The 24,147-nt window shown below is 33.9% G+C and overlaps 1 protein-coding gene across 4 annotated transcripts in view; it reads right to left on the bottom strand.

Annotated features, from left to right (window-relative positions):
- LOC141549566 (palmitoyltransferase ZDHHC11-like) overlaps window positions 1-24,147 on the bottom strand; it is a 173,440-nt gene that overhangs the window by 5,673 nt on the left and 143,620 nt on the right. For all 4 annotated transcript variants that reach the window (XM_074279191.1, XM_074279192.1, XM_074279194.1 and 1 more), the window contains 2 exons: window positions 12,631-12,689; window positions 628-715 (listed from right to left, as the gene is read on the bottom strand). In XM_074279191.1, coding sequence (XP_074135292.1) covers window positions 628-715; window positions 12,631-12,689 — 147 coding nt within the window. The remainder of the gene's footprint in view (window positions 1-627; window positions 716-12,630; window positions 12,690-24,147) is intronic.

Below are 24,147 nucleotides of genomic sequence, written 5' to 3'. Positions count from 1 at the left end.
ATATATATATATATATATATATGTATATATATATGTATATGTGTGTGTATGTACCTGTATATATTCAAGAATGTGTATACACATATGCATACATAAAAACCTGACTGCTGATTTCCTTGGTGTAGAAGTCACAGTGAAGAACTTGTAATACCAATCCAATAGTTTTTGAGTCTTGCCTGAGAAGTCAAGTGACTCATCCAAAAAGCCAATAAGTGTGAGAGATAGATCTTGGACTTGGATTTTTATGATCCCAAGGCCAGTGCTCTATTCTCTTTCCACAGTACCTCTTAAAGTTTATATAAAGTATAAATATTAGCCACTGCCTTAAGGATAGAAGCTATGCTGTGCTTCATCTTTGTAGGTTCAGCATCATCTAGCACAGTGTTTTTTTCTATTCATAGGAGCCATTTAATAAACTTTTTTTCAAACTGAATTCCTATATTCAGTTGTTTTCATTTGGTTAAGTATCTCAAGTTTATTATGGGAGAGGTATGGGGCTTCTTTTCTTTCCTCAGCTTGTAGTGAAACCTAGACCTCAAGCTTTGGCTTTTAATAATGCCTTTCTTCATGACAGGACACAGAAAGTACTAGAAGTTCTCCTTATAATCAGTAAAGAGTCATCCTTACCGTTAGAGAAAGGCAGGCTTGGGATAAGTCTCGATTGAATCCTATACACATGCTAGAAGAGACTGCAGTAGAAAGAGAGCTCCTTTGCCTGGTTGGATTAGAATGGAGAAAAAAAAAATTTGAGTCAACCAAAGAAAATACCACTGTTTAATGACTTTTTGTTGTTTTGCTAGTTGTTAATGATCACATTTATTTTCAATTAATTTTTGATAATGCCTTTTTTTTCCTTAGGAAAAAAAAAGGGGAAATTTTTAGGGCAGGTAGATAGTACATGGATAGAGTGCTAACCCTGAAGTCAGGAGGACCTGAGTTCAAATCTAGCCTCAGACACAACACTTCCTAGTTATGTGACCCTAGGCAAGTAACTTAACCTCAATTACCTCAGTAAAGAAAAGAAAAAGGAATTTTCATTTTAATATTATTATACACAGGAGTAGGCAGTCTCTAATACTAACTGCTCAGAGAAGCATCTGGGTGGCATAGTAGATCAGAGTGCTGGGCCTGAAGAAAGATAGATCATTTTTTGGAATTCAAATATGGTCTGGGATCCTTAGCTGTATGACTCTGGGCAAATCATTTCTCCCTGTTTGCCTCAACTTCCTCATTTGTAAAATGAGTTGGAAAAGGAAATGGCAGACCACCCTAATATCTTGACAAGAAACCCCCCTCAATGAGATCATGAATAGTTGGACCCACTAAAACAATTGAACAACAGCTCAAAGGCACATATACATATATCCATCTATGCTTATATATGTATATATATGCCCATGTATTATGTAGTAACTAGTATTTTATCCTAAGTAGGGGTAAGCCACCATGTGATTAGGCAAACACTGTGCCAGAGAAAGGGCAATGTCCTTCAGAAGACAAGGATATAGCATCTGAATTGAGATTCCAGTAAATATCCATGAAACAGCTATTCCTTGGGGAGTAACTAAATCCCAGGAGCTTATTTAGGAGCAGCAGATTGATTGCAGGGGCTAAATCCAGAGTAAGAGGCAAGGTACAATAAGTTCCAGGAGAAATGACTGTCCAACTCAATTACTTTATCTAATACATCTTGGTCTTTTATGGCAGTTGGGTACATTGCCTAATCTTCAACATGAATGATATATCTCTTTCCCCCAATTTCCTATTATGTTATGGGTACCACTATTTTCTGAGACATGCAGGTTTAAAATTTGATCTCATCAAAAACTTCCCTCTCCCTCACTGTTGAATGCACCTAATCAGTTGCCAAGAAACATCTATTGCACTTTTACAATACTTATTATGCTCTTTCTCTACTTAATCTGCCATTACTCTGGTTCAGATATTAATTTTTCTTAAAAATAATATACACATATATAATACATAACATTAACATTAAAATTATATTAATACGATATATAATAGTATCATGTGCTAACAATAATCATTATATATATATATAAATATATAAATAAATATATATATATATATATAAATGCTTTAAGGTCTGCAAAATATTTTACAAACATCTCATTTGATCCTCATAATAGTCCTGGGAGCTAAGTGCTATATATTATCCCTATTTGGTGCGTGCTATTGTTATCCCTATTTCACAGATGAGGAAACTGATGTTAGAACAGGTTGGATACACAGAGTCACATAGCTAATAGGGATCTGAAGCAATATTTGAATTTTGTTTTTTCTGACTCCAAATCCAACTATCTAACCACTGCACTACCTAGCTGTCTTTTTGTTTGTACTTTTGCCATAGGTTTTTTTTTTCTGCCTCAAGTCTTTCCCCTTTCTAATTCATCTTTCAGATAGCTGCCAAATTAATTTGAGTATAAAAGTCATAAACATATCATTTCTCCACTACAAACATTCAGGAGATCCCCATTCATCTAACCTAACATACAAACCCATTAGCCTGACATTTAAGGCACTCCACAATTTGTTTCCAAGTTCTCTTCCTAGCTTAGCTACACATTTTACTTTCATGTTCTCTAATTAGGGCCAAACTGGACTGGGAGTTCTGGACTTCTCCAGTCCTATCTTGCCCTTTTCTACTTCAGCCTAAGTCATTTTCCATGCTTGGAATGAAAAGGCATTCCTTTTCACTTTCTGAAATCCTCTTCCCCTCAAGGTCTGAATTACATACTACTAGCTCCTTTCAAACTTCCCTGATTTTTCTAGCTGGTATATATTTTTTGCCAAATTTTCAAAGCATTTTGCCTGGATTTCTTTTTCTCTGCCTCTCTCTCTTGTCTTTCTTGTGTTTGACCTTACTATCATACTTATTTCTATACCTTTCATAATCCTAAAGGAGCAGGTAGTGAAGAAGATAGAATTTCAGTTGACATAGGATCCAGAAAGTCATGGATTCAAGTCCTGCTTTTGACATTTGTTGGCTTAAGATATCCCAGGCAGGTCACTTAAACTCCTGACTTTACCTCAAGGCTCAGACTATCTAAGGGAATAAATTGCTAATAAGAAGCCAATTTGCAGTGAAAAGTTTCCTCACATGGAAGGTCCCCATATCAATAAAAACATTGGTCTAATTCCTATACTTTTCTAATCCTATGCCTTTGTGTCTCTTGATTCAATTGTAAGCTATTTCAAGAGATTTTTTAAATCATTATTTTATCTTTGCATTTCTGTAACAGATATATTTGTTGAATTTGAACCTTGGGAAAAAAATCTCAACAAAACAAAGAAAAGAATAATCTTGCAGAAAGAGGTAGGTAGGGACAAAGTTATAAACTAGTTCCAAGTAGGCTAGAACAAAACATTTTATTTGTTTTTGGTGAGACAATTGGGGTTAAGTGACTTGCCCAAGATCACACAGCTAGTAGATCCTGAGTGGAAAATGTTACAGAAAGCTTTGGGCTAGAATATGGAGATGAGTCACCATTCCAAATTTAAAGAGGTAGCATCAGGAAAGGAATAGGAATGAGAATGGTGAAATAGAAAGAACTCATAGAATCAGGAGGAAGATGAAGGCTAAGAACAAGGCAAATGCCTAAGTTAAGAACAACATGGTAGACTGGAATAAGATTGGGGAACAATTGCCTGAAGAAGCTTAGTCAGATTCAGGAGAAGCAGCAGAGCATAGTATTCAGGATTCATCAATTTTTAATGGGTTTTTTTGGAGGCTACAATAAGGGGAGATCCTGGGAGAATGATGACAGTAACAGCAGTTGGAGACCTAATGCCAGAGGCATGTATCTAGGGTCAAATAGGGAATAGTCTTCCTCACTCTTGAAACATGAAGACAGACTACAAATATGATGCCCAATGACTTATTGAAATCTCTGACTTTAAATGAATGCAAGGAAAACTTGTAGTATGCTTGGTAAATCTTATTTGAAAGACTTATGGGAAAATATAGATAATTGCATAAGATGAGAAGGCATAGAGTTGTATGGAAAGGCAAAGAACTTTACATGAGTGCTTCCACTGCAATTTTATTAGCATATGTTAAGAGGAGATTATAAATCTACAGGGAAAAAAGGATGACATACCTAAAAAAAGGACTGAATTTGGATTTGGGAGTTGGGTATAAATCCTGACAGACACTATCTATGTGACTCTGGGCAGATCTTTTCATTCCACTGGACTTTTTCCTTTTAAAATGAAGGAGTTGTAGTCAGTGATGAGCTGGAGCCAGTATTAATAGACTTTCAAGAATAGATCATTAAAATTTTAGCATGAATATTTACACTCTAGAAATGGGTAAATGCTATTAATTAGGGAATGATTTATTGCTTTGTTGATTTCTAGATATGGAAAGTGATGAAGAAAATGTTAATGTAGATTAAATTTAAATGTGTTTCATGGATGTAATTTGTGGAGGAAGAGTTCATTGTTAACATATTAAAATATATTAAACATAACAGCTAGTATACTATTGCTTGCAAAGGTTCTTCACCTGCAGTCTCTGGATTAAAAACATTTTAGTCATATTTCAACTTAATTGGTTCCTTTCATAATCATATTTTAATACATTTAAAAACATTGTTCTAAGCACAAATCCACTGGAATAGTGTCTCACAAAAATACATCAAAACAAATTCTTGAAATGATGGGAATAGTTTTACTAGAACAAGTAAAATAGAAAATTGGGTTCATACTAATTAACTATATTCCTATTATATCAACGAATTTTAAACTGATAACTAGCCAGGCATGATGACATACAGATGGAATCCTGGCTCCCAAAGAGGATGATGCTAGTGGTTAGCTTGAGTTTAGGAGTTTTGAATTGCAGTGGGCTAAGCCCATCAGATATCCTCATTAATATGGGTATCAATATGGTGAGCCTTTTTGAGTTGAGGGCCAGTATTATTTTCTGAGGAGGGATGAAATAACCTAGACCAGAATCTAGAGCAGGTAAGAGTTTTAGGTACTTATCTGTAATGGGATAGGTCATATGAGGAGATACTATACTACTAGCTTTGGTGAGATAGGAGACCATCTAAAAACAAAACAATAAATTAAAATATCCTAAACTGATAAGTAATTCTTTCATTCTTCCTTGCCTCAATTCATCCTGTATATTGCCACCAGAATAATTTTCCTAAAATCTAATTTGGGGGCAGCTAGGTGGCGCAGTGGATAGAGCACCAACCTTGAATTCAGGAGGACCCGAGTTCAAATCTGATCTTAGACACTTAACACTTCCTAGCTGTGTGACCCTGGGCAAGTCACTTAACCCCAGCCTCAAAAAAAAAAGAAAAAAAAATCTAATTTGGATATCATTCTCCTCTTGAAGAACCCTTAATGATCACCCAATGCCTACAGTCACAATTCAAAACTCTCTGCTTGATTGTGAAGACCCTCTATAATTTGATTGCAAGATCTTTAAGAGGATTGACCTTCGAATTATTTAAGCTGAGTATTGCTGTCGTCATCTATGAAATTAGGAATACGATATTTCCCTACCTAGGTAGTAAGGGTGGTCTAAAACTACTTTTTAAACTGTAAAGTGATAAGAAAATGTATGGAATTATTATTTTTTCTTAATCACTTATTAATACTCTTAAATTGGTGCTTTCCTTAGGCATGCCTTTCCCTCCTCTTTATGCTCAACTAAAAGATAGGAAAAAAATCTCTTTGTAGAAGCAAAGAACTGAAAATGAAATGGTTGTCAATTTGGGAATAGCTGAAACAACAATGATATGAAAATTATGGAATATTATTCAGCAGTTAAGAAATGATGACTGAGAAATTCAGAGAACCATGGGAAGATTAAAAAAGAAATAAACAAAAAAGAATCTATATCTATATTTATATGATAAGTATAACAATGTAAATGAAGAGAGAGTACCAATAAGAAGCCATGTTTTGCATAACTGAAAAACAACTGGAAGTTAAAAATAAGAGATAATGAAACATAACTTCCACCTCATGGGAGAGAGGCAGAAGACTACTGAGGCAAAGCACTGCCACATGTAGCCACCAAATTTATTGGATGTTTATGCTTAGTTATTTTTCTTTGTCATAAGAGGGGGGGGGCTCAATCTGGAGGACAAAGGGTTTGATTTCCTCTCAAAAACTGTCATGTTTATACACTCTGAACCTAGATTTATGAAAAAGAATTTCTTGTATTATTGTTTTTCACAGGAGACATTTTTCAACAAACAACTCCCATAGAAGATTCACTTCCTGAAGCATAATCATTAACTGCTAAAAAAAAAAAAAAAAAAAAAAGAGAGATATCCTTTCATTTTTACGTTATGGTATTAATAAAACCAGAATTTTGTTAAATATATGTGTTGCCCTGGGAAAGTCAATAATTAACCCTGTTGTTCTCAGTTCCTTATTTGTAAAATTAGTTGGAAAATGAAATAGTAAACTAGTCCAGTATCTTTGTAAAGAAAATCCCAGATGTGGTCATGAAGAGTTAAACGTGGCTGGAAAAAAATTTGAAGAACAGTTATTATGTATGTTGCTCTTTTAGCTGAGTTTTTTTTTTTAAACTTTGTTATCACTTCATATAAGTCTTCTCATGTTTCTTTCTATTTCTTTATACATCCACATGGCACCATTTAATCTGTGGTAAACATTTTGTTTCCATCTTTTTGTCACTGCAAATAATGCTGCTTTGAATACTTTTGTACATATGGAATCTTTTCTTGCTGTCAATAAGAGCAATAATAACCCTCTTTGGGATATATTCCCATGAGAATCTCTTTTATGAATAATTAGTAATGTTTCTCAGATATGTTTATATTATTTTCCCATTTAACAAATTTGATGCTACAAAGTATTAAATTACCACGTCATGACTCTTATAACAGTTTTCCTAACTTTTCATTTCTAGTCTGGTGGTGGGAGGTGATGTTTCAGAGTTGTTAATTTTTTTGCTTTTCCTTTTCTGGATATTGTGTTTCACTTCCCCCCCCCCCGAAGTTTTTGATAGTTTGTAGTTCTTTATAAACATCTACTTTTTGTACTTGGTTATGGGGGAATGGCTATTAATCTTATACATTTGTGTTTGGATAACAGGAGATATTTAAGGCAAATATTTTGTCTTTTATTCTAATTTAGTTGCATTGACTTTTACTTAGATAAAAATTTTGTAATTTTATGTATTTGAGATCACCTATTTTGTATTTTATGATTTCTTCTCTCTCTTATCTAGTTACATATTCCATCATTGTGAAAGCTATAACTTTCCATTCTCCTTTAATATTTCTTTTTTGGATCATTTAGTAATCTATTAGGATATAAGATACAAGATATATATTTTGTAGTTGTAGTCTTGGGTTTTTTATACACCAGACTGCTGCATACATTTGTTCCTAACACTCACCTAATACAATGACCTATTTTTCTGTGTCTGTTTTGTTTGTTTTGCTTGATAGTTTTAATAATTCTTCTTAGTAATGTATTTTCAAATCTGGTAGTACTAAATCCTTCTCTTCCTAATTTTTCCCCATGTTATTTCTTCATTTTATTGATCTTTTTCTCATTAAGTGAAAGTTGCTAATTCTAATATTCTAATATTTCTCTTTGGTAATTTGACATAGCATTAAGTCTTTAATTTGGGTACTATTGCATTTTATTAGAAATTTTTCTACCTTTTGGGTTTTGTTAATGATATGCTGAAAAGCTGATGATTATTTGTGGATTTGCTAAATACTTATTGCATCTGTAAATCCCTTACAATTTGGTTCTTAGTTGCACAACTTAGGAACTGTTAATAAAAAGCTTAAGAGGAAAAAATTCATTCATGAGCTGTCCAGCAAAATTTCCACTATTTGAAGTAATGAGAACAAGCTTTAAACCCATGAATAATGCAATAGTCAATTTTGATGTTATCATTGAAGGTGTTAAGGGCATTGATTTATCATGCTCTACAATATTGATTCACAGACAAAGCTCCATTAATTCCAGCTCATTATATCATATAATATTAACTTTCAATTATAAAGGAAGGAGAATATCTTCTTCTTCCAGTTACTGACTGGCTGGTATTTAACTTGTTGGGTAGGGAAATTTTATCCCAAAAGCCAAGTATGCTCTTATTTTATATGTTAGAATATGGGCAGTTGGTTATAGTGTTGATTTTTGGTGACACTGCTCCTCTCTTATACTCTATTTTCCAGTGTAGCCTCTCTCAGATGCTCCTTCATTGAAATCATGCACAGCTGTTCGTAGTTATTTACACTCCTAGCCCACCCTTTTCTGACTCACGATCCCCTGTAGGGTGTGGCTGCCATGGCTACCCACAAAACCCTAGTAGCTCTGTAGAGTTTCCCTATCATAAAAAAAAAAAAAAAAAAAAAAAGGCTTTTAAAAGTAGGTGCTTTCACTTAATGAACACGTGTTAAAGATAATTTTCCCGAGTTCTGTTTCTCACCCGTTTTTCCAGAAGGGAGAATTGTTCACAAGGATCCTTGTCATTAGTATTAGTTATAGAAAAAACATAAAGTAGTGATTATTTCACCTTGTAAAAATAAGACTGCTGAAGGATTTTTTTTTTACTATATTGTTACTAAAAAATCAGAATTAGTGAGTTTGGGTTTAGTAAATGGGTTTCACATTTATGTTATTTCATTTTTAGTGAAGCCAGTACAAAACCAGTTATTTGAATCTATATTTTGTGATTTATAGGCATCTGTGGAAATCAACTTCCTGTATCTCATTTTGGTTTGCAGGCTTCCCTGTAAGGTTTTAGGGTTTTCAGAGATTGTACCTCAGAAGGAAGGAACTGGCAGATTCTACCAACTAGAAGAGTTTCAAGTACAGTCAGAGTCACAGCCTGTTTGCCATGTGAGGGTCAACATTCCCAAACTAAACTCATCTTTTTTCCCAAATGATACCCTTCTCCTAAGGGTCATTCTACTGTCAATGGTTTCACCGTCTTTCCAATCACACAAGCTTATAACCTAGGTGTCATCTACAATTTCTCACTTTCTCACTTCCCTTTTGTCCAATTCAACCATTTCTATTCTCCTAACATCTCTCTCATGTATGCTTCCTTTTCTCCTTGGATACTGCAATCACCTTGGTGCACACCGCCCATCAGCTCATCTCTGGACAATTATTGCAATAGCTCATTGGTTCCTCTCTTGGCCTTAATCCTTTCTCCACTACAATTTATCCTTCTTTCAGCTATTAAAATGATTTTCCTAAAGTATAGATCTGACACTGACATATCCCTATTCTAAAAACTACAGGGGCTCCCTATTGCCTCCAGGATCAAATATAAAATGCTCTGTATCGATTTCAAGCCCTTTATAACCTGATCCTCTTTGGGATGAAAAATGCCATTTTCATTCAGAAACAGAACTATAGACACTGAATGTGAATTAAAGCATATTCTTTTCATCTTTTTAAAAATTTCTTTTTTCTTTATTGTAGTTTTTCCCTTTTGTTCTGATTGTTCTTTCACAACACGACTAATATGGAAATAAGTTAAATACTTGAATAAATTATATTGGATTGCCTGTTTTAGGAAGGAGATGGGTAAGGGAGAAAGGGCCAAAAAAAATTACAACTAAAAATCTTACAAAAGTGAATGTAAAAACAACACTATCCTTACATTAATTGGAAAAAAATAAAATGGAAAAAAATAAGCTGGTCCTCCCTATCCTTCCAATTTTCTTATACCTTATACCCCTACCAGTGACATTGGCCTTCTTGCTGTACTTCAAACAAGACACTCCATTTCCTAATTTCAGGCACTTTTATTGGCTTTCCCTCATGCCTGGAATGTTCTCCCTGGATTCCTTAAAGTTTCTGATAATTCTTACCTTCTGCCAGAAACCTATCCTGGTCCTCTTCAATCTTAGAGGCTTCCCTCTGAAACTACCCTCAATTTATCCTGTTTATATCTTGTTTATACATGGTCACATGTTATTTTCTCAATTAGACTATAACTTTCCTTAGAGCCAAGTATAGTTTTTGCTTTTTAAAAAAAAATATCTGCAACAAGACTTGACCCATAGCAATCACTTAATAAATGCTTGTTGACTGATAACCTAACTCAGCAGAGAGGCTCAATAGCAATAGGCAGACCATATGGTGATGAATTCTTTGCCCTACCCAGGTGAAAATACAGAGGAAAAAAGGAACCCCTCCCAAAGCTGTAATTAGCCTATAAATTATTGCCTATAAGCAGAATCTTGAAGTTTAAATGATGTGTATTTTTCACGGAGATTATAATTGTTTTTTCCTACCCCACTAAGATACTGTACAGTATTCAATGAGATCAGTAAAAAGAATTCTGGATATGGCATCATCCTGTTTTTCCATTACAATACTAATAAATATATGTATACAAAGACCTTTGCAAACAATGAAGTGATAAATAGATAAATAGATATACACATCTGTCAGAATACACACATTTCCTTCCCACCAATACATATATACAAATGTGGATTTATATTTTGCTCCCAAGTGAGTAAAATGAATGGCCATTTCATTTCCCTACTCAGTACAAACTACTCAGCTAAAAAATAAAAATCCTTCACAATCTGGCTCCAGACTACCTTTCTCATTTTTTTGACCAAACTAGCTTAATTGTAGTTCTTGGAATTTGACATTGCATCTCATCACTTTTACCATAGCACAGACCATTTCCCCATGCCTGGAATGTAGTCCCTCTACAACCTATGCATTTTATAATTTCTGAAAGGTTCAGTTTAATCACTACCTCTCACAGGAAGCTTTCCTACTCTCTCCAGACTACTAGTTCTTTCTTTTTCCTCTTTAGCTCTCTATATAATGTGTCCTCCAGGTAAATAGATGAATTTAGAAGTGATTGAATACTTACTCAAAAACTAATAGACAAATGACATTTTGGCAAGGAGTCTTTGGTAGACTGTCCTAGGCTCTATACTATGTAATATTTTTTATCAAAGGAAAATATTTTTATCAATTGAATAAATTGAATAATAATTTTGTCAATGAGTTGGATAAAGGATAAAGGGTTATCTAATTTGTAGATGAAAGAAAAAAACACAGTGGATGATAAGAGTCAAGATTTATAAAGGTATTGACAAAGTCAGTCACTGGGATCAATCTAATAAAATGACATTCAGTAGAAATATATGTGCAATCTTACCTGATTTAAAGAATCAAATTATTAAGTATAAGATGGAGAAGGCATTTTAAGACAGCAAATTTTCCGAAAAAGCTCAAGTTGACTTCAAACTTTTTATGAATCAGTAGTATAATGGAGAAAAAGCTAAAAAGTAATGGAATCCAGGGCTACACTAAGAAATGTATAGATTCCAGGAATAAGGAAATGATAGTCCTTTCATGGTCAGACCATGTTTAGAGAATTATATTCAATTCTGGGGACCACAATATGGGAGGATATTAATAAGCTGAAGAGCATCCAAAAGAGGTCAAAGTGGAATGATGAAATGCCTTGTACCTATGTGATAGGAAGGAGGATGATGAGAAGTAGAGGGAAGATGAGGAAGAGGACAAGGAAGAAACAGAACAGAATTTCTCCAACTTGGTCTAGTTGGTAGATTGGGTTCCCAGGGGGCAGATACTATCACTCTTAGATAATGGGCAAAGACATTTAAAACAAAATCTCAAGAATCTGGTTCATTCCTTTCTGCAACTACACACAGCATCCATGGGAGGATCAGGCTTCAACTGGGATCATAACAGTAGTGAAGCACCCACTCAGAAGTCAGAGTTAAAAGCAATTTGTAGAAGGTACAGAGGGAAATGTGGGTCAGGAAAACATTTCTTTAGGACTGCCTGAAGACATGGTGGATTCATTACTTAATGTAAAGGCTGGAGGAGCATTTGTTGGTTATGTTACAGTAAAGGTTATTAGGGATGAGGGTTGGACTAAGCCCTGAGGTTATTTTACAACTTTCAAATTGTGTGAGCTCTTTAAGGAAAGTGGCTATTTTACTTTTCTTTTTGGGTCTCTAGCACAGTATTGGCAAAGAGTAGACAGTTAATAAACATCAATTAGATTTTGTTTGGTTAAATGGGATGATGTCTTGGTCACAAAAAATTAAATGGCAGTGAATGCCTGAGAAAAGCTTATAATCTGAAACAAATACCAGCCCTTGTAACCAGAGAAAGATATGCTGATAGACCTACAACCTAATATTTAGCATATGTATGCATTAAAACAGGCATTTGCATTTTAGGGGCATTTATTTAGGAATCTTGCTAAGTAGATCCAATGCACACAATTAAAAAAATCATTGAACCCCCAATAGATCACTTTCTGAGATAACGACATATTCTTTCTCAGAAAAACTTGGAAAAACCTCTCTGTTTTATAAAATGAAGATAACCAGTTATTGACACATTAGAAGTTAACTAGAAGCATAATTAATGAAAATACTATAGTTAAATGAAAAGCATGCCTTTATATATGACAAATTCACCAATTCTTTTGATTTATATTCTCATAGGTTACTTAGATAACTTTTTTTTGGAGAGTGGAAATTACAGTTCTGTGAAAGTTGAATAAGTAGTAGCAGTTGCTTTTACTTTTAGGAGTTAAAAATCAAAATCAATCTAATTTATTTAAACACTTACCTTTTTGCACAGGAAACATGAGATATAAATGTTTTCTTCTGCTCGTCTGCCTGTTCAGTCTTAAAAAGAAAGAAAAGAATTGTTACCTTTGACTTCTTGACTTAATATTATTGAGCTTTGAGAAATGAGGTGTAAAAAAACACTGACCTAAATTTTCATTACTTAGTAGGAAAAAGTAGCAGCTCTATATTAGGTAACATGCCAAATCTTCATTTTCTCCCTGGTGTGGGTCTAGGTGTGGGTCTAGGTGTGGGTGGGTATATATGTCTAGGAGGGGGCGAAGGGAAGAAAGGGGAAATGAGGTGGGTGTGGTGCAAGCACACAGCATCTCTATCTGTGTAGTTAAAAACTTGTTGTTAAGAAGGTACCCAGTCATTAGTGAATTGTGTATTCTCCTAGGAAATCACCATACTTAACAGAGATTATATTTTATCTTATTTAGGCAAAGCTGTTTAAGGTAAGAAAGCATCTGGGCGTCATTGATATAATTTGTAAGGTGACCATGAAAGGAAACCCCTAACCACTAGTTTAAGGTATAAACAAAAAAGCAAATATTCTATAGCCTTTAGAACCAAATAAAAGTATAGTTTTGGAATGTTAACAGTATGTGTATACTGCTATATGTGTATACATATGTATATATACACATATATACATATGTATACATATCAAAACACTTCACAAGGAAGTTGTTGGTTTATTACACACAAGTGGCTAATGATGTTTGAGATGATTTTAAGAGTCACATCTTGGGGGAGATTCCAGAAAATAATGTGAAACAGGTGAAGTTTTGTCTTTGGATTTTCCAACATTTACCAATCTAATTCCCTGAATTCTGGAGCCCTGAACATTCATAAGGGTGTGTGCACACTCCCAAATTCAGGGGCAATACAGGGCAAGCCAAAGTCTCTGGCTTTGAAATTTGGGATTCTAGATGTGTGTTTTTTGTCTATACAAGGGGAAGAGTTCTCAATGATGTTACTCTCTTCAATAATCTTCAGTGCCCTGCTATTGTCTATAAAATAATGACAAATTCCTTAGTCTTCCATTCAAGGCTTAACCCCTGACCTCCTTCCATGTCTTGTTCCAGTCTACCCTTCTGGTTAGGTTTCACATAATTCCTTTTCAAACATTCAGTACCATTCCAGTTTAATTAAACAGATTAGTGAGCTCCTTCCTAACTCTGACATATATCTGTAAAAGATTTCTGTAAGCACGTCAGTCATTTGTCTCGTGTTTTTAATCACCATTCTCTTTGACATCTCTGTCCAAAACACTCCTCTCTTGACACTATTCCTCTATATGTATTGTCTTTTCTTATTAAATTTCTGTAGTGCAAGGACTATATTCTGGACAAAACCTAGTGCTTAGAACATAGTAAGTTATAATTTTTTTCCATGCATTTACTCACAAAACATATTGTAGGATGCTTCCAATTCTTCTGTTAAATAACTATGATTCAGGCTTATATTCAGCCATTTATTTTTCTCCAGATTTATCATCATTGGATAGACAATGGCAAAATCATAGACAAATTGTCAAATTTCAAACTCTCAAACTTTAGGAATAAACAGTTTCACATAAATATTCCTTGGAATTTTTTTCTTTTTATGATGCCTTTTATTTTTAAAACAATGCATAGTTTTTAAAACCTTATGCTCTAAATTTTTTTGTCCCTCTCTTCCATTCCCTTAGACAGCAAGGAATCCAGTGTATGTTAAACATGTGCAATTCTTCTGTACATATTTCCACAATTATGCTGCACAAGAAAAATCATATCAAAAAGGAAAAAAAAAAGGAAAAAAAACCCCAAAATGCAAACAAACAATAACAAAAGTGAAAATACTATGTTGTGATCCACATACAGTCCTCACATTCATTTCCCTGGGTGCAGAGGCTCACTCTCTCATAAAATTATTGGAATTGCTCTGAATCATTTCATTGTTGAAAAGGGCCAAGTCCATCACAGTTGATCATCACATAATCTTGTTGTTGCTGTGTATTCTTGGTTCTACTCACTTTACTTAGCATCAGTTCATGTAAGTCCAGGCCTCTCTGAAATAATCTTGCTGATCATTTCTTACAGAACAAAAATATTCCATAATATTTATATACCATAACTTATTCAGCCATCCACTCAGTTTCCAGTTCCTTGACACTACAAAAAAGGGCTTCTACAAACATTTTTGCACATGTGGGTCCTTTTCCCTTTTTTATGATCTTTTTGGGATACAAGCCCAGGAGAAACACTACTGAATCAAAAGACCACAATTTGATAGCCCTTGCTTGGAATTTCTAATGACACAAAGTTTGGGTTAGGGGGCATGCATACCCAACAGTATATATAGTGTATCTATATTTCACATTATATATGGTATTTCTATATATGCATACATTTATTTAAGTAGCTCTTCTGCCATTTGTTGGGAGTTTAGGCACTGAGGAAATTAAATCATTGTCCTTTTTGGAAAGGTAAAAATCATATTGGGGAGAATCCTGGGAATATGGCAGAGTAAGTCAGAAATTTTTCCACAAAAAACAAAATTGCACCTTGCAAATGAAAATAGACCAATGAAAAACAAATAAGATTGGGGCATTACTGAGATTCTCCTGGGTCAACTGGAGAACACCCAAAGAAAGACTTCAGGTGTTTACCCATGTGAAGTGTAAACACCTTTAGGCTAGCCCCACAGAAATAGCAAGCAGAGCACCCTGAAGTTAGCTAGGTTCAGAAGTAGCCTCACCCCCAACCATAGGAATTTTCACCTCCAATGTATCCCCTGGACACCATGGAGTCATCAGTCCCTGAAGATTGAGGGAACCTCAGCTGATAAGGAATGCCAGATCCAGCTGTGCTGCTGATAGGAGACCCTGGGTGAGAAGGAACCAACACACCTGTGAGTGCAGAAGCAGTGACACAGGGATAATGCTGGCTGAGAGCACTTGTGGGAGTTTGGAGCTCTTGTTTTGGGGTTCCTAATCAGAGGAAGAGCTCAAGTGAAACTAGAGGCACCAAATCCCCAAACCCAGCATTAGAGATGCTTACATTAATAGTCCTCATTAATAATAATAATAAATAGGCAAAATAGAAACATACTATGGGAACAAGGAAGACTAGAATTCATCTTCATAGAAAGACACTGAAGTGAAAAAAGCTTATGGTTTGCCATCCAGAGAGAATTTATAGAACTCAAAAAAAGAATTTAAAAATCAAATGAGAGTCATTGAGGGGGAAAAAAAACATCCAAGAAAAATAAGATGATGATGAAAAAAAGTTAAACAATTAGAAAAGGAAATATAGAATCTCAAAGACAAAAATAATTTTCTGAAAATTAGAACTGGCAAGGGGAAGCCAGTGAAGTTATGAGAACTCAAAAAATACCCCCCAAAATGAGAAAGAATGAAAAAATAGAACAGAATGTGTAACATCAAAAAATGACAGATTTGGAGAACAGACCAAGAGGAGGAAATATAAAAAAATTGGACTGCCTAAAGTTGTGCCCCTAAAAAGGACTTTGCAATAATGCAAGAAAAAATCCAAGAAAATTGTCCTGGAGTGATAGAACATGAGGGAAAAGTAGAAAAAGAAAAAATCCACCCATTACCACTTCAATAAGATTCTTTATGGAAAACACTAGGAACATTATTGCTAGATTTTGAAATCCCCAGATCAAAGAGAACATTTTGCAATAAACAAGAAAAAACAAAAAAAACAACTCAAATACATGCAGCTACAATTAGAATTGTACAGGACTTATCAGCAGCCACAATAAATGACCACAGATCCTGGAATCATATTAATCAACAATCAAAAGAAATAGATCTGTGACCAAAAATATCCTACTTTGCAAAGTTATTTATAATATTTAATGAGAAAAAAATGATATTCGATGAACTTGTAGATTTTTCAGGACTGCCTGTCAACCAAACCTGAGCTTAATAGAAAAATTAACATATAAGAGATAATATCAAAGATCATTTTCAAGGAAAATGGATAAATTGTTTTTTTTAAACATGGGAAATTTATATAACATGTTTAAAACTGACAACAATACAACAGCTCAAAAGAAAAATTGAGGCAAAGTTAAAGTAAAAATAGTATGTCATACAAATGAGGCATAGAGGAAGAATAGACACAGAGGCCTTAGATAAGGGAGGAGGGCTCGTAGTTATGAAAACTCACTCACATTGGGAATGAGTTAAATAGGCAACACTACATATATACAATGAAGGATATAGTACCCTCCAAAATCTATAAAGATATAAGGGGGGAAGGGTGGGCAGACAGGGAAGCAAAGGGTGAAGGAAGATGATAGGGGAGGTATCCTTGGGTGGGGGGGAGGTTAAGCAAGAGCAAGGTAAGTTAGGAGTAAAATTAAAACAAAGGATTAGCAGGGTTAAGAAAGGGGTGTGTGTGTGTGTGTGTGTGTGTGTGTGTGTGTGTGTGTGTGTGTGTGTGTGTTTCTTTCTTAACTATAGCCTACTTGGGGATGGGGGGGATGAATGAAAGGAGGAAAAAAAAGAATAAATTTAAAAAGATGCACAGCAGAGAACAAAACAACAATTTGCAAGGAAGTAAAGATGGATACTCAAATATAATTTCTTCTAACATATATATATATATACTTTCTTGAACTTGTATTTGTTGTGATATATTTTGAACCCCCCTTGATGTTCTGCTGGGCACATGACAATGCTCTCTTTTGTTTCATTTTGTTTTCTATTCCTTTTGTTTTTCTTTTTTCTTATTCTGTTTCTTGAAATAAAATAAATTTGGGAAAAAATAAAAAGCAAAATTGTTTAGGAAAAGGTAAAAATTGTGATTGTGCTATATGAAGAAGGCTTAAAGGAAGAATAGACACAGAGGCATTAGAAAGGGGAGGAAGTCTGAGAGTTTTGAAAACCTACTCACATTGGAATAATATATATATTTCATATAAATATATCTATATTTAACTATAGCCTGCTTGGGGGAAATAAGGGGGATGAAAGGGAAAAAAGGTATAAGGTAAAAAAGTACACAGAAGACAACAGAAGACCTACAAGAAAGCATATTATATATGCGGATGCGGAGAGAAGTAGAGAGGCAGAGATGCAGAAAGATTCAGAGATGCAGAAAGAGAGATGCAGAGACATACACTTGCTCTTGCTTCTTGCTAACCCTTGCTGAGATTGCCAATAAAGAAAGGCTGTTTGGCACCTTAACATCAGCTCATCTTCATGTGTTTCCAGGGAAGATTGGTACACAGAGGACAACAAAAGACCTACAAGAAAGCATATTATATATGCGGATGCGGAGAGAAGTAGAGAGGCAGAGATGCAGAAAGATTCAGAGATGCAGAAAGAGAGATGCAGAGACATACACTTGCTCTTGCTTCTTGCTAACCCTTGCTGAGATTGCCAATAAAGAAAGGCTGTTTGGCACCTTAACATCAGCTCATCTTCATGTGTTTCCAGGGAAGATTGGTATGTATTATCCTGTCAATCAGTAGTCTTGGTGGGAGATTACAGTTACACATTTCAAATTCTCCCTGATGTTTTGCTGGGCACATGACAAATTTTTTCTTCTTTTTTTCCTCTCTTTTTCTATTTTTTTGTTATTATTTTGTATTTAAGTAAATAAAATGTTTAAAATAAAAATGAGGAAGAAAATACTCCTCAGTATTTAATAAGGTCCTTTAATAAGGGTTCATTCTCATGTGAAAAGCATAATTGAGAATGGAAGCTTCCTTCCAAAATGGAGCTATTCAATTTATAACAAATTATGCTGTTAAGAAAATGCTCTTAGACCAAAGTTAAGGGTAGATGAGAGAAAATACTTTCATAAGCTTGAATTTTTTTCTATTGGATCATAAGATTTAGAGTTTTGAGACATCTTAGAAATCATTTAGTTTGACCCTCACTCAGTTTACAGTTGAAGAAAATGAGTTCCAGAGAGGAAAAGCAATCTGCTGGAGGACATAATTTCTATCAAAATGCAGCCAAGAAATAGGGAAAGAAGGAGTCCTACCAAATTCCTTTTATGACAAAAATAATACCTAAACCAGGAAGATAAAAAAAAAAAAGATAACAAAAGCCATAGACTAATTTCCTTAATGAATGTTTGTGCAAATATTTTAAATAAAATACTAGCAACAAGATTACAACAATATATAACAAATATCATATACATAATTAGAAGGAATTTATACCAGGAATGCAGGGATGATATCAATAGATGCAGAAAAAGCCATTTAATGGGAATGGGGAACACCCATTTAAAAAAAAAAAAACACTAGAAAGTATAAGAATCAATGGACCTTTTTTGATATAATAAGTAGTACATATCTAAAAGCAAGATCAAGCATTATCTATAATCGAGATAAATTTGAAGCTTTCCCAATAAGATCAGGATTGAAGCAAGGATGTTCATTAACAGCACTATTATAATTTTGTATAAGAATTGCTATTATATGATGAATGTTGGAGGGGATGTGGGAAAACTGGGACACTAATACATTGCTGGTGGAGTTGTGAAAGAATCCAGCCATTCTGGAGAGCAATTTGGAACTATGCCCAAAAAGTTATCAAACTGTGCATACCCTTTGACCCAGCAGTACTACTACTGGGTTATATCCCAAAGAAATACTAAAGAGCGGAAAGAGACCTATATGTGCCAAAATGTTTGTGGCAGCTCTTTTTGTTGTAGCTAGAAACTGGAAGATGAATGGATGTCCATCAGTTGGAGAATGGTTGGGTAAAGTATGGTATATGAATGTTATGGAATATTATTGTTCTGTAAGAAATGACCAGCAGGAGGAATACAGAGAGGCTTGGAGAGACTTACATCAACTGATGCTGAGTGAAATGAGCAGAACCAGAAGATCACTGTACACTTCAACAACAATACTGTATGAGGATGTATTCTGATGGAAGTGGAAATCTTCAACCTAAAGAAGAGCCAACTCACTTCCAGTTGATCAATGATGGACAGAGGTAGCTACACCCAGAGAAGAAACACTGGGAAGTGAATGTAAATTGTTAGCACTAATATCTGTCTGCCCAGGTTACATGTACCTTCGGAATCTAATGCTTATTGTGCAACAAGAAAATGGTATTTACACACATGTATTGTATCTAGGTTATATTGTAACACCTGTAAAATGTATGGGATTGCCTGTCATCGGGGGGAGGGAGTAGAGGCAGGGGGGGAATAATTTGGAAAAATGAATACAAGGGATAATATTATAAAAAATATATAATAAAAAGAAAAATAAAAAAAGAAAAAAGAAAAAATAGAAAAAAAGAATTGCTATTATAAACAAGACAAGAAAAAGAAATTGAAGGAATAAAAATAGGCAATGAAGAAACAAATTTGCTATCTTTGAAGATGATATGATGGTATACTTAGAAGACCTTAGAGAATCAACTAAAAATTAATTGAAATAATTATCAACTTCTATAAAACAGAACATAATATAAATCCATATAAATTACTAGCAAGTCTACATATTACTAATAAAACCCAACAATGATTCACAGAAAGAAATTACATCCAAAAATAATTATAGACAATGTAACTGCCACAGGGCAGTTTCTTCTTCTGTAAAATCATATGGAGGAGAAGGAAATGGCCACCCACTCCAGTATCTTTGCCAAGAAAACTCTAAATGCGATCATAAAGCATTGGACATATCTGAGTTGACTAAATAACAATAATCATTAAGACAATACTTGCTAAGAAACAGAATTTTGGATTTATGGAATAGATTTAATGCACAGAACAAAGTAGTAAATGATCATAGCAATCTAGAGTTTGATAAACCTAAATGTCACAGCTTTTTGGGTAAGAACTCAACATTTAACCAAAATTGTTATGAAAACTGGAAAATTAATTGACCCAATCTAAGCATACACTAACATCTTACACCATATATCAAGATAAGGTCAAAATGGGTAAATGATTTGAACATGAAGAATGACATGAATAAATTAGGGGACTATGGAAATATGTTCTTGTCAGATCTATGGATAAAAAAAAAAAGAGTTTATGTGCAAAAAAGAGGTAAGATTATGGGAAGTAAAACTGAAGATTTTGATTACATAAAATGAAAAAGCTTTTGAACAAATAAAATTATTGCAGCCAAAATTAGAAAGAAACCAGGAAACTGGAATTTTTTTTTACAGTACCTCTGATAAAGGCCTCATTTCTCAAATATGTAAGAAATGGAGCCATATTTATAAAAGAGTGAGCCATTTTCCAGGTGTTAAATGGCCAAAAGATATTGACAGGCAGACAGTTTTTTAGAAGAGGAAATTAAAGTGATCCATAGTCAGCTTCTGTGAAGACTTCTATGAACTGATGCAAAAATGAAGTTAGCATAATCAGGATAATATTGCACACAGGAATGGCAATATTGTACAATGATTGATTGTGAATGACTTAACTGTTCTGATCAATCTGAAGGACTTATGATGAAAGATGTTATCCATTTTGAAAGAGAGAGAACTGATAAACTCTCATGGCGAATTTAAGCATTATTTTTCTTTTAGTTTCATTTTGTTTGTGATTTCTTTTGTGACATGGCCAATATGGAAATATGTTTTTATATAATTTCACAGATATAATTAATATTTCTGCCTTCTCAAAGAGAGCTGAGAGGGATGAAGAGAATTTGGAAATCAAAAAAATTTTAAACGAATATTAATTTTTTACATGTGACTGGGAAATATTAATCAAATAAAAATAATTTAAAAATTAAATATAACTGGAGTAATGGATTGAGAGATAACTCTGAGTTGGGGAGAGTAAGATTCGCTTATTATGCTTGACACACTATTAGCCTGTATGACTTTGGACAAATGTCATTTAAATTCTAACCAAATTACTATCTGAACAATCTATTTTGATGAAGGATCCTCAGCAGGACTTGTAAATATTTGTAGCCCAAGTCCCAGAGTCTATTTGTATGGAACTCTCTTTCTTCATTGGTGAAGATCAATCTTTCCTGCTATATGAGGGGCAGAGTGGAGTTTAAGAGCTAGAAAGAAATGCACTCTGCTCTTTTCAGATTTTTTTCCACCCTTCATGTGGCTAGCATAGGACTTTTATTCCATTCAAGAGGAGTCAATCAGAGATAAATTTTTTTAACGATTTACATTAGTGTCCATCTAAAGTACATATTTAAACATTTCATAAAATCACTATCATAATATGAATTCATGATTTTCATATGTCTCTTTGGAAGAAGGGGAAATTAAGTATTAAAATCCCCAGAAATTAAAAATCTTTTGAGCTCAATCTGTATCTGTTATCTTTTGAGACTCATTAAAAAATTTTTTCTCCATAGTTATGCAAGGAAATTTTAAAAATTTCATTTTAAATTTATGAAATAAAACAAGCATTTCCATAACATAGCATAGTAAAAAGATTGCACATGAAACTGCAAATCTACTAGGTATAACTTGTTATTTCTTTCAAATATATAAAATTATCATCTAAATTTCTTTTTTTCCTTCCCTTCCTCTACCCAGCACCCTAGAAATGGGTACCATGAGCAATATGGGTACCATAGATACACCATACACATATTTACACATATGTAAAATTATTCTCTATAGACTTCTATTTATCAATTCTTTCTCTGGCTTATGTTTATAGGCAATTTAACAATACATACCACTTAACAAGCAGTTATAGACACATGCTTTTGGTAGAACAGAAGCCTGATTAGTGAAAATACTGGTTATATTACACACATATACCTTCTACATGAAAGATTAACTGGCCTCATAAACAGAACTTTGAAGGGTATGTTTAAAATCTGTGGTTATGCAAGTGATCTTTATTAGAAACAAAACTGAAAAGGCTGCCAAAAACAGACAATAGATTCAGACACCTTATTTCCCATGTGCCTCACAGATGAGATTCAATGAACAATGAAAATCTCATTATTCACATTTGAAAATCTCACTGCCCCCACACAACTGTCTTTAATTGTAGCCTGCAGCAAATAGAAAGGCTGGCTCATTGAAAGAAGGGATCTATTTGTAGCAATAGAATGTCTTATGATTAAAGTCAACCAATTAGGAAATTAGTAGAGATCAGTACAATACTTTCTAATATGGGAGGTTTTGTTTATAAAAGTTTATTTTCTGTTGAGTGTTTTCTTTTTCAAAACAGTGAAAAATAATTAAGCTAAAAATATTCTTCTAGAAACAATGCACTTTATTTTTGGACAGAAACTTTCTATATACCAGTTATCCTTATCTTTTTTTATCTCAAACTTGAAAGCTACTCTAATGGCAGCAAGGAAGAAAGGTTAAACAAAGTCATAGTTTCAGATAATCAGAAACTCTACTCATCTTATAGTGAGCCATTTTGACAAGTACTTCCATGCTTATATCTCTAACTCTTTTGTCTTTTTGTTTCCCCAATCCTAGGTGTACTCTCCATTGTGGACTTTTTCTGTTTCCTCTTCTAAATTACTGAGTTGATCCTTGCTGGAGGGAGTCATGAAACATGTACACTGAGAGTATGATAAATTCTTGCTAAATAAAATAGATGACAGATATGAAATAAGGAAGACTCATCATATTGAGTTCAACTGTGGCCTCAAATGCTTACTTAATTGTATGATCCTGGACAAGTCATTCAAGCTGTTTGCCTTAATCCATAGAAGGAAATGGCAAACCACTTCAGTATCTTTGACAAGAAAACCCCAAATGGAATCACAAAGAATTGGACATGACTGAAATGGCTGAACAACAAAATCCTATCTTTTTTTAAATTTGCTTGTTTTTTAAAAAATAATTTTTGTTGATGCCTTTTTTATATCATCATAGTCATTCCCAGTAAATCTCCTCCTTCTTCCAAAGAGCCATTCTGTAACAGATAGTATTTTTTCAAAGATGAAAAAAAAAATCAGTATTTCTGATCAATACATTCAAAAAGCCTGAAAATATGTGCAATATCTGTGGACACCCCATCTATAATAGGAATGGGTTGGTGGTGTCTTCTCATATCTCTACAATTGAGTCATGCTTGATCTTTATAAATTTGTTACATTCACTTTTGAATCTTGGGGTGGTTGTTTTTTTTCCATTTTATAGTTATTATAAATATTTTTTAGCTCTACTGTTCACCTTATTTCTTATATCATAGTATTATACTTACATTCATGTACCAAAATTTATTTAGCCATTCCCCAATTGATGGGCACCTACTTTGTTTCCAATTCTCTGATACCACAAAAAAAGTGCTACAAATATTTTGGTATGTATGGGAATTTTCTCCTGATCAATGGCTTCCTTGAGGCCATAAGCTCAGTAATGGAATCTCTGATTTAAGGAATGTGGACATTTTTGTCATTTTATTTGCATACTTTTAAGTTCTTTTTCAAAAGTTTATATGGCTTTATAGCACTCCTAACAATGCATTAGTGTGCCTATCATTCCACAAACCCTACTACATTGGTTATCAGTTTTTAATCTTTGTCATTCTTTAGATTGTGAGGTAAAACCTCAGTGTTGTTTTGA

Source organism: Sminthopsis crassicaudata, chromosome 1 (genome assembly GCF_048593235.1).
Source record: "Sminthopsis crassicaudata isolate SCR6 chromosome 1, ASM4859323v1, whole genome shotgun sequence".
Taxonomy (NCBI): domain Eukaryota; kingdom Metazoa; phylum Chordata; class Mammalia; order Dasyuromorphia; family Dasyuridae; genus Sminthopsis; species Sminthopsis crassicaudata.
This window is presented reverse-complemented; position numbering and strand designations above follow the sequence as displayed.